This window comes from Moschus berezovskii, chromosome 19 (assembly GCF_049115385.1).
Source record: "Moschus berezovskii isolate FMDL1 chromosome 19, NW_MosBer_1.0, whole genome shotgun sequence".
Classification (NCBI taxonomy): Eukaryota; Metazoa; Chordata; class Mammalia; order Artiodactyla; family Moschidae; genus Moschus; species Moschus berezovskii.
In genome coordinates this window covers 69,279,007-69,293,195 of record NC_142478.1, presented here as the reverse complement: position 1 = coordinate 69,293,195, position 14,189 = coordinate 69,279,007, and the positions used below count along the sequence as shown (strand labels likewise).

The 14,189-nt window shown below is 48.2% G+C and overlaps 1 protein-coding gene across 1 annotated transcript in view; it reads right to left on the bottom strand.

The window, feature by feature from the left end:
* SEZ6L (seizure related 6 homolog like) overlaps positions 1-13,933 on the bottom strand; it is an 86,692-nt gene extending 72,759 nt beyond the window's left edge. Inside the window, exons 1-2 of the mRNA XM_088827861.1 lie at positions 13,920-13,933; positions 13,548-13,819 (exon numbers count right to left, since the gene is read on the bottom strand). Of these exons, the coding sequence (XP_088683987.1) occupies positions 13,548-13,819; positions 13,920-13,933 (286 nt within the window). The remainder of the gene's footprint in view (positions 1-13,547; positions 13,820-13,919) is intronic.
* Between the last annotated feature and the right edge of the window lie 256 nt (positions 13,934-14,189).

Genomic DNA, 14,189 nt, shown 5'->3' with positions numbered 1-14,189 from the left:
AGTGCCCCCCGGGGCTGCTGTCAATCAACTGTTGAGTGAGGTGCTGGGTGCTGACTCTCCCTGCTTGCTGACCCTCAGCGTGAGAGAGTCAGCACTCTAGGACATGGTCCCTGTATTCAAGAACTTAGGAAGGCGTAGCAACAGGTCCTACTGCATAGCACAGGGAACTATACTCAATAACCTGGGATAAACCATAATGGAGAAGAATGTGAGAAAGAATACGGATAAGTGAATTGCTCTGCTGTACAGCAGAAATTAGTACAACATTGTGAATCAACTCTACTTTGATTTGAAAAAAAAAAAGTTGCGAAGGCAGACAAACAATGAAAACTCGACATGGGTACCAAACAGAAGAGACGGAGTTTTAATTACACCCTTATGCTGCTTTCCTCTCTCGAGACAGCGTGGAGCAACATCGAAGGCAACAGAGCGTTTGTTCTGCCTTCCAAGTTGGGGGAACAACCTCTCTCTCTTTTACTAACTTTGATGGGGAGATGGAAGATTAGACTTGGAAGCGTGCCATTAAAGTCGAAAAAGCACATGTTTGGAAGCTCTGAAGCTGATGATTTTTATCTTAAATGCCCAGGAGCAGTGGAATGGCCAAGAACGGCCTGGAATCTGAGCAACAGCGCATCATCATGCAGGCACAAAAGGACAGACCAAGAAGTGGAGCAGACAGAAGCCGGATGATGCTTTTGCTAGAATGTTCCGTGAAAACAGCAAGATGCAAAGTTCCTCGGTGTGGATGCAAACGACTAGACGCAGCCAACTCAAGCAAATGGTGTTGCAGAGAGTCTTTTTCTGACTCGGAGGAATGGCCCCCCGGTGTGGTCCTGGCTGCCTTGGGGTGGTGGGACTTTCGGAGACGTGTTTGCTTGCTTCTACTTGTGAGCATTTTCCAAAATGGGCGTATGTATTCAAAACTTTCTTAAGAGAAAAAGAAATATGAAAAGAGCAGGGTTTAAATGCTGACTTTAGCGCCTTGTGATGGGGAGGAGGAGGGAAATGAGACACACATTTGTAATGAGGGATGTGCTTTGTACAGTAAATCATTGAACCCCTTGCTTGGGATGCGATCTCCTGGTGGGGATGTCATTGGACTGTTCACGGTGAGTACTTTTAGGAGTGGGGGATGGCAGGTGGATCGATGGATAACTATTTGCTCCACGGTGGTACGAAAATGCTAGTCACTGGTCTCTTCGATATTACTCATGTCTGATTTAGAGGGGCGTTCTCGTGCCTTCACTCTCCGCAATGAGGACTTGCTTAGCTCATGCTGGTGGGTTTGCCTGGCCTCTTCAAGGGACAAAACCCCAAACTAAATGTCACCTCTTGCAGACGGAACATTTCCCAGAGTTTCTGGTCACAAGGTATCCAGAGGAAGGACTGGAGGTCTGGAGAGGGAAAACGGACTGCCCAGGGTCGCACAACCTGTTTGTATCCATAACAAAACAATGAGGAGCCCATACCCCGCAGCTAGAGAGTAGCCCCTGCTCACCACAGCTAGAGAAAGCACGGGCGTGGCAACGAAGACCCAGCACGGCCGAAAAGAAAGACTATTTGAAACTTGGAAAAAACCACACCCCAGCACATCAGGCAAAACCAGAAACAAGCCCAGGAACATCTGACTGCCCTGAAGAATGTCGGTTAATTCCACGCTTCCTGCACGCAAGGGGCCATCCCGTGCATTGTAGGATGTTGAGCATTATCCCTGGCTTCCCCTCACTACAGGACAGTAGCACCCTTTCCCCACCCCCTTGGGACAATCAAAAATGACCCCAGACATTGCCAAATGTCCCTTGAGTGGGTGGGAGGGGGGGTAGCCAAAGACCCTCTAGTTGGTGACCACTGGTATTGCCCCCAGAAGTAAATAGACCTTCCCTTTTCATTCCTGGAATTGATGTCCTTTGTTTCACGCACATCATTGACTTTTAGGGCAGAGGAAGTCTTAGGCTTATCCCTACTTTACAGATAAGGACACTGACATGCTTGAGGGCTCGTGTTTGATCATTCACTCACGTTTGATCATTCATTCAGCGAGCACCTGCTGTGGTCCAGACACAGGCAACAAGGGGCTGGCATGCAGAGGTCCACCCCAGAGGGCAAAGAACCAGAGCTGATGGATACAACCCCTTCCTTTCAGCCAGAGAGGACCCGGCTCACCCAGCCCACTCAGGCCTGCGGGAATGAGGCCCCTGGGGTGGATTCATGGTTCTGATCACACCTGGACTTGGAGAGGAGTTTCTGGGACACAGGGGCAGAGATAGAGGGGGTGGGCTCGGGGTTTCATCTAGTGCTTGACTGGCCGCCTTCTACCTCCACCTGGGCTAACAATATTGATGTTCAGACGGTGATTAACACCCTGCAAAGTGCCTTTCCAGCTGTGATCTCATTCCAGCCTCCAAACAACTCTGAGTTTGGTGGATTTTTTTTTTTTTTCCATTTTATAGATGAAAAAGAAAGTCAAGGCTCACAAAGAGGAAGTGACCTGTCCAAGACCATTAGAGCAAATTGAGGATAGGATTAGATACGTTCTGACCTTGTTTCCGGTGTCCTTTCCTCTTTCCCACACCTGAAAATATTTTTTCCCCCTATAAAATAGTTTATTTGAAAAATGCAGGAATACTTGAAAGATATGAAGTCAGAAGTGTCAGCCTTGTACCACCCTGACTCGTCCACCAGTCCTGCCTTCCAGAGGGAGCCCCTGTTAATGGGATCTTGTTTAACCTCCAAATAAAAAGTATTGATGTAAAAATAATAAAGTATGTTACCTTAAAATGTGGGGCAGCACTCGGGAGCGTGGGCTTGGGGTCAGAATCACTGGGGTTCCAGACTTAGCCTGCGGCTAACTGCCCACGAGACCCTGGACAGCCCCGCCCTTCTCTGGGCCTCCCCTTTCCCATCTGTAAGATGGGGTCACACAGCCTTATCTCTTAGGGTCCTGAGGTAGTACTGTGAAACCACGAGTGCACAGAACAGCTCACACAGCAGCCGCCAACTCTCATGAGAGCTTTTGTTGCTATTGATCTGAATATTCACAGGATTATGACACTGTGTACACTGCTCTGTCACTAAGAATGCATTTTGAATTATTTCAGTCATTCAGAAAGAGTTCAAGACTCAGCCAGCAAATCTCCATGTGTGCATGCCTTTCGCTTAAGAAACAGAATGCACACCAGTACAGTCAAAGCCTCTGTTTGCTCCTCCCGACCGTCTTCTCCCCCTCTTGGGGGGAACTGCTGTCCTGAATCTGGCCTTCAGCATTCTCATTGATTCTGTGCATTACCTCCATTTAATATTAGTTGTTATTGTGTGCCTTTATTATACACGTCAGTACCTCTGAACACTATATGGCACTGTGCAAGCTTTCTGCATGAACCCTTTGAAGCTTGCTCCTTTCTTCTCTTTTCTTCCCTTTCCCTTTCTCTTATTCGACGCTTTGAGGTTCATCTGCGTTGATAGGTGTGGTTTGGGCCGGTTCATTTTCACCGCTGCGTACTACCCCGTTATATTAGTGTTCCACCGTTTTTTTTCAGTTAAAGTCCATCATGGCTGTATTTTTGCCAGCACCTATGCAGCCACTTCCTTTTTAATGGCTGCATTAAAATGTGGGCTTGCCTGGTGGCATCACGTACATGGTTGAACCAGGCTCTTGGTTAACATTCAGGTTGTTGCCATTCTCTATTCTGTCATCCCAAATAACACTGCAGTAGAGAAGTCTCTTTGGTGAACACGTCCAGGTAATTCTTCAGGAGCGCGTCCCTGAAGTTGCACTGCTCGGCCAAAAGGTTTACGTGTATAAGATGTTGATTGACACTGAAAAGGCAGCTTCCAAAAGAAACATGAACCTGTTTGTTTACCCTGCCGCCAACTCTACACAGGACTGCTCCTGCCCTCCATGCTCTGTCTATGCGTAACTTCCAATGACTTTTAGTAAAATTTGATTTATTTATTTATTGCTGGCTGTGCTGGGTCTTCGTTGCTGGGCACAGACTGTATCTAGTTGCAGTGAACAAGGGCTCCCCTCTAGTTGTGGTGTGTGGGCTTCAGGTTGTGGTGGCTTCTCTTGTGCAGCACAGGCTCTAGGCACATGGGTGTCAGCAGCTGTGGCAGGGGGGCGTCCAGAATTGTGGTACTCAGGCTTAGTTGCCCTGTGACATGTGGAATCTTCCCAGACCAGAGATCAAACCAGTGTTGATCAAACCTGCAGATCAAACCTGCATTGGCGGGTGAATCCTTAACCACTGGACCACCAGGGAAGTCCTTGCAGTTGACTTTTAACTCAACCATCTGAGCTGGAATCTGGGGCAGATAGATCCAGGCACGGAGGGTTTCTAGACTGCCACCTTCCACGGTGATTCCGAGGTGCTCTCTCGCTGTCTCTACTTGGTGCTGAAGCTGCGTCCAGGGCTGGTCCTGACCTGCTGCCTGCATCATCAGACTTTTACTCCAGAGCATCCAGGAAGCCCACCTTCCAAGGGTGCTTAGGAAACCCGCCCCACCACAGCCAGACTTCATGTCACAGATCAGGCTGGGGATCGGTGGCTCAGGAAGGCTAGGGATGCTGTGGATGCTGGGGCATGACAGCAACAGACGTCCCATCTGAACAGCAGTAGATTTCCAGGTAGATGAGCTGCTTAGTCAGGTCCCAAAATAGAAGGACAGTTATGGTCATGACACCCACTGGGATGGTACAAAGTATTCACATTACAAAGTATTATTTCTATTAGCAAAAATGTGGAAACAATTGACCTGCCTGTCTCTAGGGGGCGAGTTAAATGATCATAGAAACACACAGTGGAATACAGGCAAGGTTCACAGAGATGAGATGACGTCATTGGTGAATTACGTGGTGAGTAACTTGGCAAGAACATTCAGAATTGCATCTCCCCTTTGACTCAGCAAGCCCACTTCTGGGAATTTATCCTGCAGACACAGGTCTGCCCACATGCAAAATGATGCACACACGAGGTTAAGCAATGCAGCGCTGTCTGTAGTAGCAAAAGACTTGGAGGCAAGCCAAGTATCCATCCATAAGGTTAAATCAATGACAGAACATCCAGACAGAATGCCGTACAGCTGCAAGAAAAGGGTTGGTGAACCTGTCTGTGGACCACAGAGGAGGGAAGGCAAAATGTGTGCCAGGTCAAAAAGCAAAGTGCGGAACAGTATGCAGAGTCTGCTGCTTTTTGTGTAAAAAAAAAAAAAAAAAAGTGGGGAGAGAAAATAAAGCTAGATATGTTGGCATTGGTTAATATGTGCATAAAGAAGCTTTGAGGGGGTGCGAGGGAAGTTCACGAAGGAGGAGATATATGTGTATTTATAGCTGATTCACGTTGTACAGCAGAAACCAATACAACATTGTAAAGCAATTATCCTCCAATTTAAAAAATGAAATAATAATAAAAAGAAACTTTGAAAGTGGTCATGGGGAGGTGGGGCATTGGAAATTGGGAGGATGACCAGAAAGAGTGGGAAGGAGAATTTTCACTGTATACCTGTACATTGATGCATATATATGTATCTATGCGTATGTATATATACATTTATAGCTGTATGTCCTACTCAACAACTGTGTAACATTCAAAAATAGCATGAAGAATGGCAGAGCTATGTGCCAAGGCAATTCAGTATGAGCTGAAAAAAAATCAAGGTAGAGTAGTGGGTATACGCGCTCTCATGGGAGTAAAGGGAATACATTTGAGCAAAGTAATGGGAACTGCCTTAGCAGAGCAGGAGTAAGTCTTGCAGTGGAAGAGGGAAATACTTTTTACTGCAACTTTTAAAGTTTGATTAATTTGTAATGTGCATGCTATAACCAGAGATCAAATTGCCAATATCCATTGGATCATCTGCCTCTTGAGAAACCTGTATGCAGGTCAGGAAGCAACAGTCAGAACTGGACATGGAGCAACAGACTGGTTCCAAATAGAGAAAGGAGTCCTTCAAGGCTGTATGTTGTCACCCTGCTTATTTAACTTACATGGAGAGTACATCATGAGAAACGCTGGGCTGGATGAAGCACAAGCTGGAATCAAGATTGCCGGGAAAAGTATCAATAACCTCAGATATGCAGATGACACCACCCTTATGGCAGAAAGTGAAGAAGAATTAAAAAGCTTCTTGATGAAAGTGAAAGAGGAAAGTGAAAAAGTTGGGTTACAACTCAACATCCAGAAAACCAAGATCATGGCATCTCGTCCCATCACTTTATGGCAAATAGATGGAGAAACAGTGGAAACAGTGACAGACTTTATTTCTTTGGGCTCCAAAATCACTGCAGATGGTGACTGCAGCCATGAAATTAAGCGATGCTTACTCCTTGGAAGAAAAGTTGTGACCAACCTAGACAGCATATTAAAAGCAGAGACATTACTTTGCCAACAAAAGTCCTTCTAGTCAAAGCTATGGTTTTTCCAGTGGTCATGTATGGATATGAGAGTTGGAGTATGAAGAAAGCCGAGCACCAAAGAACTGATGCTTTTGAACTGTGGTGTTGGAGAAGACTCTTGAGAGTCCCTTGGACTGCAAGGAGATCCAACCAGTCCATCCTAAAGGAGATCAGTCCTGGGTGTTCATTGGAAGGATTGATGTTGAAGCTGAAACTCCAATACTTTGACCACCTGATGCAAAGAACTGACTCACTGAAAAAGACCTTGATGCTGAGAAAGATTGACAGTGGGAGGAGAAGGGGCCGACAGAGGGTGAGATGGTTGGATGGCATCACCGACTCGATGGACATGGGTTTGGGTAGACTCCAGGAGTTGGTGATGGACAGGGAGGCCTGGTGTGCGGTAGTCCATGGGGTCACAAAGAGTCGGACACAACTGAGTGACTGAACTGAACTGAATAATTAGTAATAGTAGTGAACTCCCTGAGATTTGCCAGCCCAGTTTCAGAGGAGAGCAGAGAACAAACCCCAGCCGTTCTTCAGGTTTCAGACAGTTCTCCCCTTTCCACAGGTGGTGGGGAAATGTGCATCACTCCAGCAGGGAGTGATCCACTTCTCCACCCGCAACCCCCTTCCTCAGAGGGGAGGGACCATCTGATTGGAGGTGTAAGGGAGGGAGGTACTCGGGATGTCTGATATCCACAGCATCCCGTATCCAGGGCAATGTCGCTGGACCAAAAAGCCAGCAGTGTGGCTCCCCCTCTTTCCCTCTCTTTTTCCAGACTTCTCTCCTTGGGCCTGGGTACCCGAATCAAAGTCACCCAAGAAGGACAGGGTGTTGCCGCTAACCTGTGGCCTGCAGCCCAGCTTAACTGTTCATCAGACTGGTCCCATCTGGCTCCTGGTGCCTGCTTTCCCCCACCTGGTTAAACCAGAGGAGAGGACCACTGAAGAGAGTGACAACCATCCCCACCTTCTGCGCCGACTAATCATAGAGTCCAGAGTCTCAGGAGAAACTTCTCCCAGTCTCATGCTGCTGCTGCTGCTGCCGCTGCTAAGTCACTTCAGTCGTGTCCGACTCTGCGTGACCCCATAGACAGAAGCCCACCAGGCTCCCCCGTCCCTGGGATTCTCCAGGCAAGAACACTGGAGTGGGTTGCCATTTCCTTCTCCAATGTGTGAAAGTGAAAAGTGAAAGTGAAGTAGTTGCTCAGTCGTGTCCGACCCTTAGCGACCCCACGGACTGCAGCCTACCAGGCTCCTCCATCCATGGGATTTTCCAGGCAAGAGTACTGGAGTGGCTTGCCATTGCCTTCTCCGCCCAGTCTCATGACTTGCTTATTATATCTTCACCTAGGCACTTCACACTCTTCAAGGGAGTATGGAATTTGCAGTTTTATCACATGGCCTGTGGAGGGCTTATACTTTTGTCAGGACAGATGGGAATCTTCATATAGATAGAGCTTTGTGAGGCATTTAGCAGGTGCTTAGGACATAATGAAGTCCCGTTGCAATCCAGAAATTCTAGAATTCTGAATGCGGTCATGCCTGGGTGGTGGGGAGCAGGGTGTGGACATCACTAACACAGGATCAAGTGCCCAGGTCTCATTATGGTACAAGCTACTCTGGTCTAGTTCTCAGCTCTCACAGAGCCATTGCTCTGACTTCCTTTTTAAAAATCTCTGTTTATTTCTTCTCTGATCTTTATTATTTCCTTCCTTCTGTTGAGTTCGGGTTTTGTTCATTCATCTTTTTCTAGTTTGTTTAGGTGACAGGTTAGGTTGTTCACTTAAGATTTTTCTTGTTTTTTTTTTTTTGAGGAAGGTCTGTATCACTATGAATTTCCCTCCAAGAACTGCTTTTGCTGCATCCCGCAGACTTTGTGTGGTTGCATTTTCAATGTCATTTGTCTCAGGCATTTTTAAATTTCCTTTTCGATTTCCTCATTGACCCATTGGTATTTTTAGTAACTTCCTTCCCTTTCAACCAATTTTCTCTTCAAAACTGAAGTGGACATCCTCTTTCTACCTTTTGATGAGCTAACTTACTGGGAAATGGATGCCAGGGAAAAGCCAGCAGGCTGGGATCGTGGATTGACCATTTGTGATCCAACACTTCCATTGTGGGGGCACAGGAAAGGCCCAGGACCCCCCGAAGAGGAGAGGCAGGAAAACCCCTCAGCATGGGATTGGCTGGCATAACCCAGATCATCTCGCCATCCTCTCCACCGGGCTCAGACGTTCATCACTGAAAAAAAAATCATCTAAGGAGATTATTTCTGAGATCTCCACATCGTCGCAGACAGAGCATGGGAAAAATCCAGGGCAGGCCAGACCCTGTGGGCGGTCAAGGCACCAGGGTTCCTTTCTGCACAGTCCAGTGGGGGAGCTGGATAAACTCAGCCTTTCATTTTTACAAAGCACCGAGGAACCCGAGTGCCACCATGACAGAAGAAGAGAAAGCAAGTTGTATCTTACAGAGATATTTTTAGCTATCCTGTTATTCCTACAACATGGTTATGAAAACCCCGCTTCTCTTCTGGACTTGACCTCGTAAGTCCAGCCCATTCCACCCACAGCAGGTCAGGGAGATCTTTTCAAACCACCCCCTTGCAGTGGCAGTTGTCTCTCCTGGATTTTTCTGTCGTTCCCTTGTCTCCTAATAGTACCAAAGAGATACTCTTCGATTTTCTCACCTTATCTTGATTCCTTCCAAAAAGATAAGCCACCACATAAATCAGGCTCTCCTATTTGGCTGGCATCTTCCCCGTTCTTCCTCACTAGGAGCAAGTTTCCCGAGGACAGCAATCAGGTCTGCTCCATTCATCAGTCACCCTGGAACCTCTTCCATGACTGTGAGCCTGACACACAGGCGGCCCCTCATCAAATGCTAGTTAATGAATCATGGTCACGCCTGCAGGACTGTTGAGAATACGACCTGGGGTCTTAGATCAAGTCCACCTCTTTAAGTGAGGGGTTTCAGACCAGCAGACTGTTAACACTACTGGCCCCCATGAAGGGAAATCCTGAAAGCTTCTCGGGTGGCTCAGGGGTAAAGAATCTGCCTGCCAGTGCAGGGTTCACGGATCCTTGGGTTGGGAAGATCCCCTGGAGGAAGAAATGGCAACCCACTCCAGTATTCTTGTCTGGAAAATCCCTTGGACAGAGGAGCCTGGCAGGCTACTCTCCATGGGGTTGCAAAGAGTTGGACATGACTGAGCACACATGCAAATGGAAGTCCTTAGTAGACAAAGATGTTTTGGTTTAAGGTTTTGAGGGTGGGAAGCTGTTCTCGGTGAATGTACATACCTACTCGTTCCGATTACAAAGCAGAATTTCATGACTGTACAAGCAGGGAGCAGGAAGGCAGCCCATTCCCATTTAGCAGTGGGAGGGCAAATAGAAACCCAAATCATGAATTTGTTTGACAGTTTCTTCACTTGCCTGGCACTGCTCAATATGCCATAGTCATATGGCTGGAGGGGAGATTTTGGTGTGGTATATATATCACCTGAAAAAAAAATCAACCCTGAATATTCACTGGCAGGACTGATGCTGAAGCTGAAGCTCCAATCCTTTGGGCCCCTGACCCGAAGAGCCAACTCATGGAAAAGCCCCTGATTCTGGGAAAGACTGAGGGCAGGAGAAGGGGATGGCAGAAGGTGCGACGGTTGGATGGCATTACTGACTCAGTGGACATGAGTTTGTGCAAACTCCGGGAGACAGTGAAAGACAGGGAAGCCTGGCGTGCTGCAGTCCGTGGGGTGACAAAGAGTCGGACATGACTGAGTGACTGAACAATAAACATATCGCAAAGAGCGCACCAGCTGCACCTGTGAGCAGACCCCCGACTCACCCCCAGTCCCCCCACCCCGCCAAGGCTGCAGCAGAAATTCAGGGGGCTGCAGGGGACTTGGAGCAGGTGTTAAAAGGACAAGCTTGTACAGGCAAGAAAAGACTCAGTGTTTCCACTACAAGAGTAATTATCTGATAATTGTCTTCTGTGATCTGGCGTCTCCCCCCACGAATGGGCCTCCTTTGTAATTCGTGTTGGGTTCGGAAAGCCTTGGATGTTCTTTTATGTCCATTTACGTCTCATCAGAGCAAGGCCGGGGGTGCATCCATCTTCCCCGTGAATGAGCCCAGATAGCTGTTGGCACAGGGGTGAGAGCCTGCCTTTGTGTCTTCAACAATCTGATTAACTGTGGCTGACATCAGTGCCAAGTGATTAGCATTTAAACACCCCTCTCCCTTCCCACCTCCATCACCACCCCGCCGCCCCCAACCCCGACTCCATTCACATCTCATGGGGCTGCGACGTTTTGATTTCTTGCCAGTAGTGAGGGGGAGAGGAACTCAGTGTGATTTATTTGTGTACAGGAAACTCAGTGAGTCATTGAGAGCGGGTTGGGAGACAGACACGCAAGACAGCTCTGAGAGGAAACCCACGGCGGGACATCTGTCTAGATTCAATTACCTATATAGTCGCATAGACAGATATCAGACTTGGGAATGGACCTAGATGGTCCTGAGTGAGTTCAAGAGACATCATCAGGAAGCTTCCAGTTTCCCTTCACCTGTTTGCTCAGGTTCGCAGACAAGAATAAAGAGCAGATTGCCATCCGGGGATGCTTCTATGACAGGCTCAGAAAAGAGAAGACCCAGGGACTCGGGAGACCTGGGTTCGATCACTAGTTTTACCACCAGTTTCCAGTCTGCCTTAGGCAAATTCTACCTCTCAAAACCTAGCTTCTTGCTCTGTAAAGTCAAGACAGTCATCTTTCCCTGGTCAACCTCAAAGAAACAAAATTGGGATGACGGCAGGGGTGGGGAGTGATGTGTGAGATTGATTTTATAACTATGAGGCTTCATTTGTTTCATTAAAAAGCTGAAGGCAGGCCTTTTCTTCAGACAGAATGTGAACAGCAGTGACTTTACTGGCTGGGGAGAAACAAAGCATTTCTTGGCTTTACTTGCAACACTGAAATGCTCCCCACCCCCATCCCCAGCCCCACCACCCATTTCCTGAAATGTAGCTATTGTTGTCTTCATTTTAATGATGAGAAAAGACAAGTGACTGGCAAAGAGCTAGGATCTGAACTGGGGCCATCTGACCCTCAAACTTGTATTTGTTCTGTGTCCCTCCTCCAGTTGATCCCTGACCCTGGCCTGGCAGCTTCCAGAGCAAATATCAAGTGTTACCCGCTGCTGACAAATTTCGGAAGATCTGCTCCAGCTGAGAGGTCCCTAGAGATGGTGGAGGAAGCTGACTGTGCCCCATGGGTAGCAGAACACTGATTGCTCCTCCAAAGGCCCAAACTACAGAGAAAAGTGGAAGAATAGCTTCTACAAAGGTAAAACCCGGAGAGGTGGGGGAGGTGGCCCCGAATCCCCATTTTACAGGCAGGTAAACTGATGCTCATAGCATCTGGTCCCATCACTTCATGGCAGATAGATGGGGAAACAATGGGAACAGTGAGAGACTTTATTTTTTGGGCTCCAAAATCACTGCGGATGGTGACTGCAGCCATGGAATTAAAAGACGCTTGCTCCTTGGAAGGAAAGTTATGACCAACCTAGTTACCATATTGAAAAGCAGAGACATTACTTTGCCAGCAAAGGTCCATCTAGTCAAAGCTATGGTTTTCCCAGTAGTCACGTATGGATGTGAGAGTTGGACTATAAAGAAAGTTGAACGCCAAAGAATTGATGCTTTTGAACTGTGTTGTTGGAGAAGACTCTTGAGAGTCCCTTGGACTGCAAGGAGATCCAACCAGTCCATTCTAAAGGAGATCAATCCTGGGTGTTCATTGGAAGGACTGATGCTGAAACTGAAACTCCAATCCTTTGGCCACCTGATGCAAAGAACTGACTCATTTGAAAAGACCCTGATGCTGGGAAAGATTGATGGTGGGAGGAAAAGGGGACGACAGAGAATGAGATGGTTGGATGTCATCACCGACTCAATGGACATGAGTTTGAGTGAACTCCAGAAATTGCTGATGGACAGGGAGGCCTGGCGTGCTGCAGTCCATGGGGTTGCAGAGTTAGACATGACTGAGGGACTGAACTGAACTGAACTGAAACTGAGGCTTATGGTACAAAGGAAAAGGCAGATTAGGAAGGTGAGGGTGCCTTGTTAACTCACCCTACGGCCTTTGGTAAGCCCACTGTCATCTCTGGGCCTCGATTTTATCCTGTTTAATGGAATCATCTCTTCAAATAAAACCTTAAGATGCATGACAGTGTGTGATGTCATACAGTTAATAAGAAATTAACTCAGCCAGTCTGGGTCACCCATACTCTGCACAACCCTTGCCCCTGGCTCCTGGGGTGTGGCCTTTAAGCCTGGAGGAAGAAACAGTTTCTGCTTGCCCTGCATTCCTCCCGTGCTCTCTTTCATATGGCTTCGTCCATGCCGGGTCCACACCTGCTAACTGCTAGGTTAATTTCAACAGGGACTTAGGCCAGAAATTAAAAAGCAGAGATGTCATTTGCCAACAAAAGTCTGTATAGCTTATGGTTTTTCTAGTAGTCATGTATGGATATAAGAATTGGACCATAAAGAAGGCTGAGCACTGAAGAATTGATGCTTTTGAACTGTGGTGCTGGAGAAGACTTGCAAGTCCCTTGGACTTCAAGGAGATCCAACCAGTCCATCCTACAGGAAATCAACCTTGAACTTCCAATGAATTCATTGGAAGGGCTGATGCTGAAGCTGAAGCTCCAATACTTTGGCCACCTGATGTGAAGGGCAGACCCCTGATGCTGGGAAAGATGGAGGGCAGGAGGAGAAGGGCGTGACAGAGGATGGGATGGTTGGATGGCATCGCCGACTCAATGGACTTAAGTTTGAGCAAACTCCAGGAGACAGTGAAGGACAGGGAAGCCTGGTGCACTGTAGTCCATGGGGTCATCAAGAGTTGGACACGACTTAGCGATTGAACAACAACAATTCCATTCCATTCTGTCTGGCCCTGTGCGATACATCCTGTCTCATTCCACCCCCTTCCAGCTCACCCATCCCCTCCCACCCTGCGCCCTCCCATCCCGTTCCATTCTGTCCCATGTACTGAGCACACACTGTCGGTTGGGGGAACACAGGAACGCATGACACATCATTCTACCCCCAGCCTCACTCAGGCCAAGGTTCTCACCAGGCACAGCTGAGCTCAGCTCATCCCGGGGAGAGGGGTTGGCACCATCTGATGCCAAGCCCCAGGCTCCTCCATTCTCTAACCCCTGGGCCTTGATGTCTGCCTCCTGGAGTCTGGCCAGCCTCTGCCCAGAGCCTAATGAGCTCTTGCAGCCAACAGGAACAATGCCTCGGGTGTACAGGGGCCCAGGGCTGAGGCAGCACACAGAGTCGCCCTTCACTCCCAGGCCTGCCCGCTGGGCAAGGTGGTGGGCACGGGGCTCCAGGAAAGCGCTGGGGTTGGGGAGCGGATTTGATGGTCTTCAGAGTGGCCGTTGTCAGCCCCTGAGGCTGGCAGGGACTACAGAGAGGGCCTCAGTGCCCTAGCGCCCACCTGGCCCCCTTCATGGGCACTGTGCCTGCCCACACTGGCACCAGGCCACCTCCCTGGGCTGGGGGTGGGGTGGTGGTGGGGGGAAGGATGGCTTCTATTCACTTGGCAGCCGACTCTGCCAAGGTTGGCTCAGCACGTGTGAATTTGTGACACAGAGAAAGAGAGAGGGCTGAAGGAGGAAAGGTGCTAGGCTCTCTTGTTCAGGAACAATAACCACAGCTTCATTCATTTTTACAACAGCCACCACTTTTGGAACCTTATGAGGTGCAA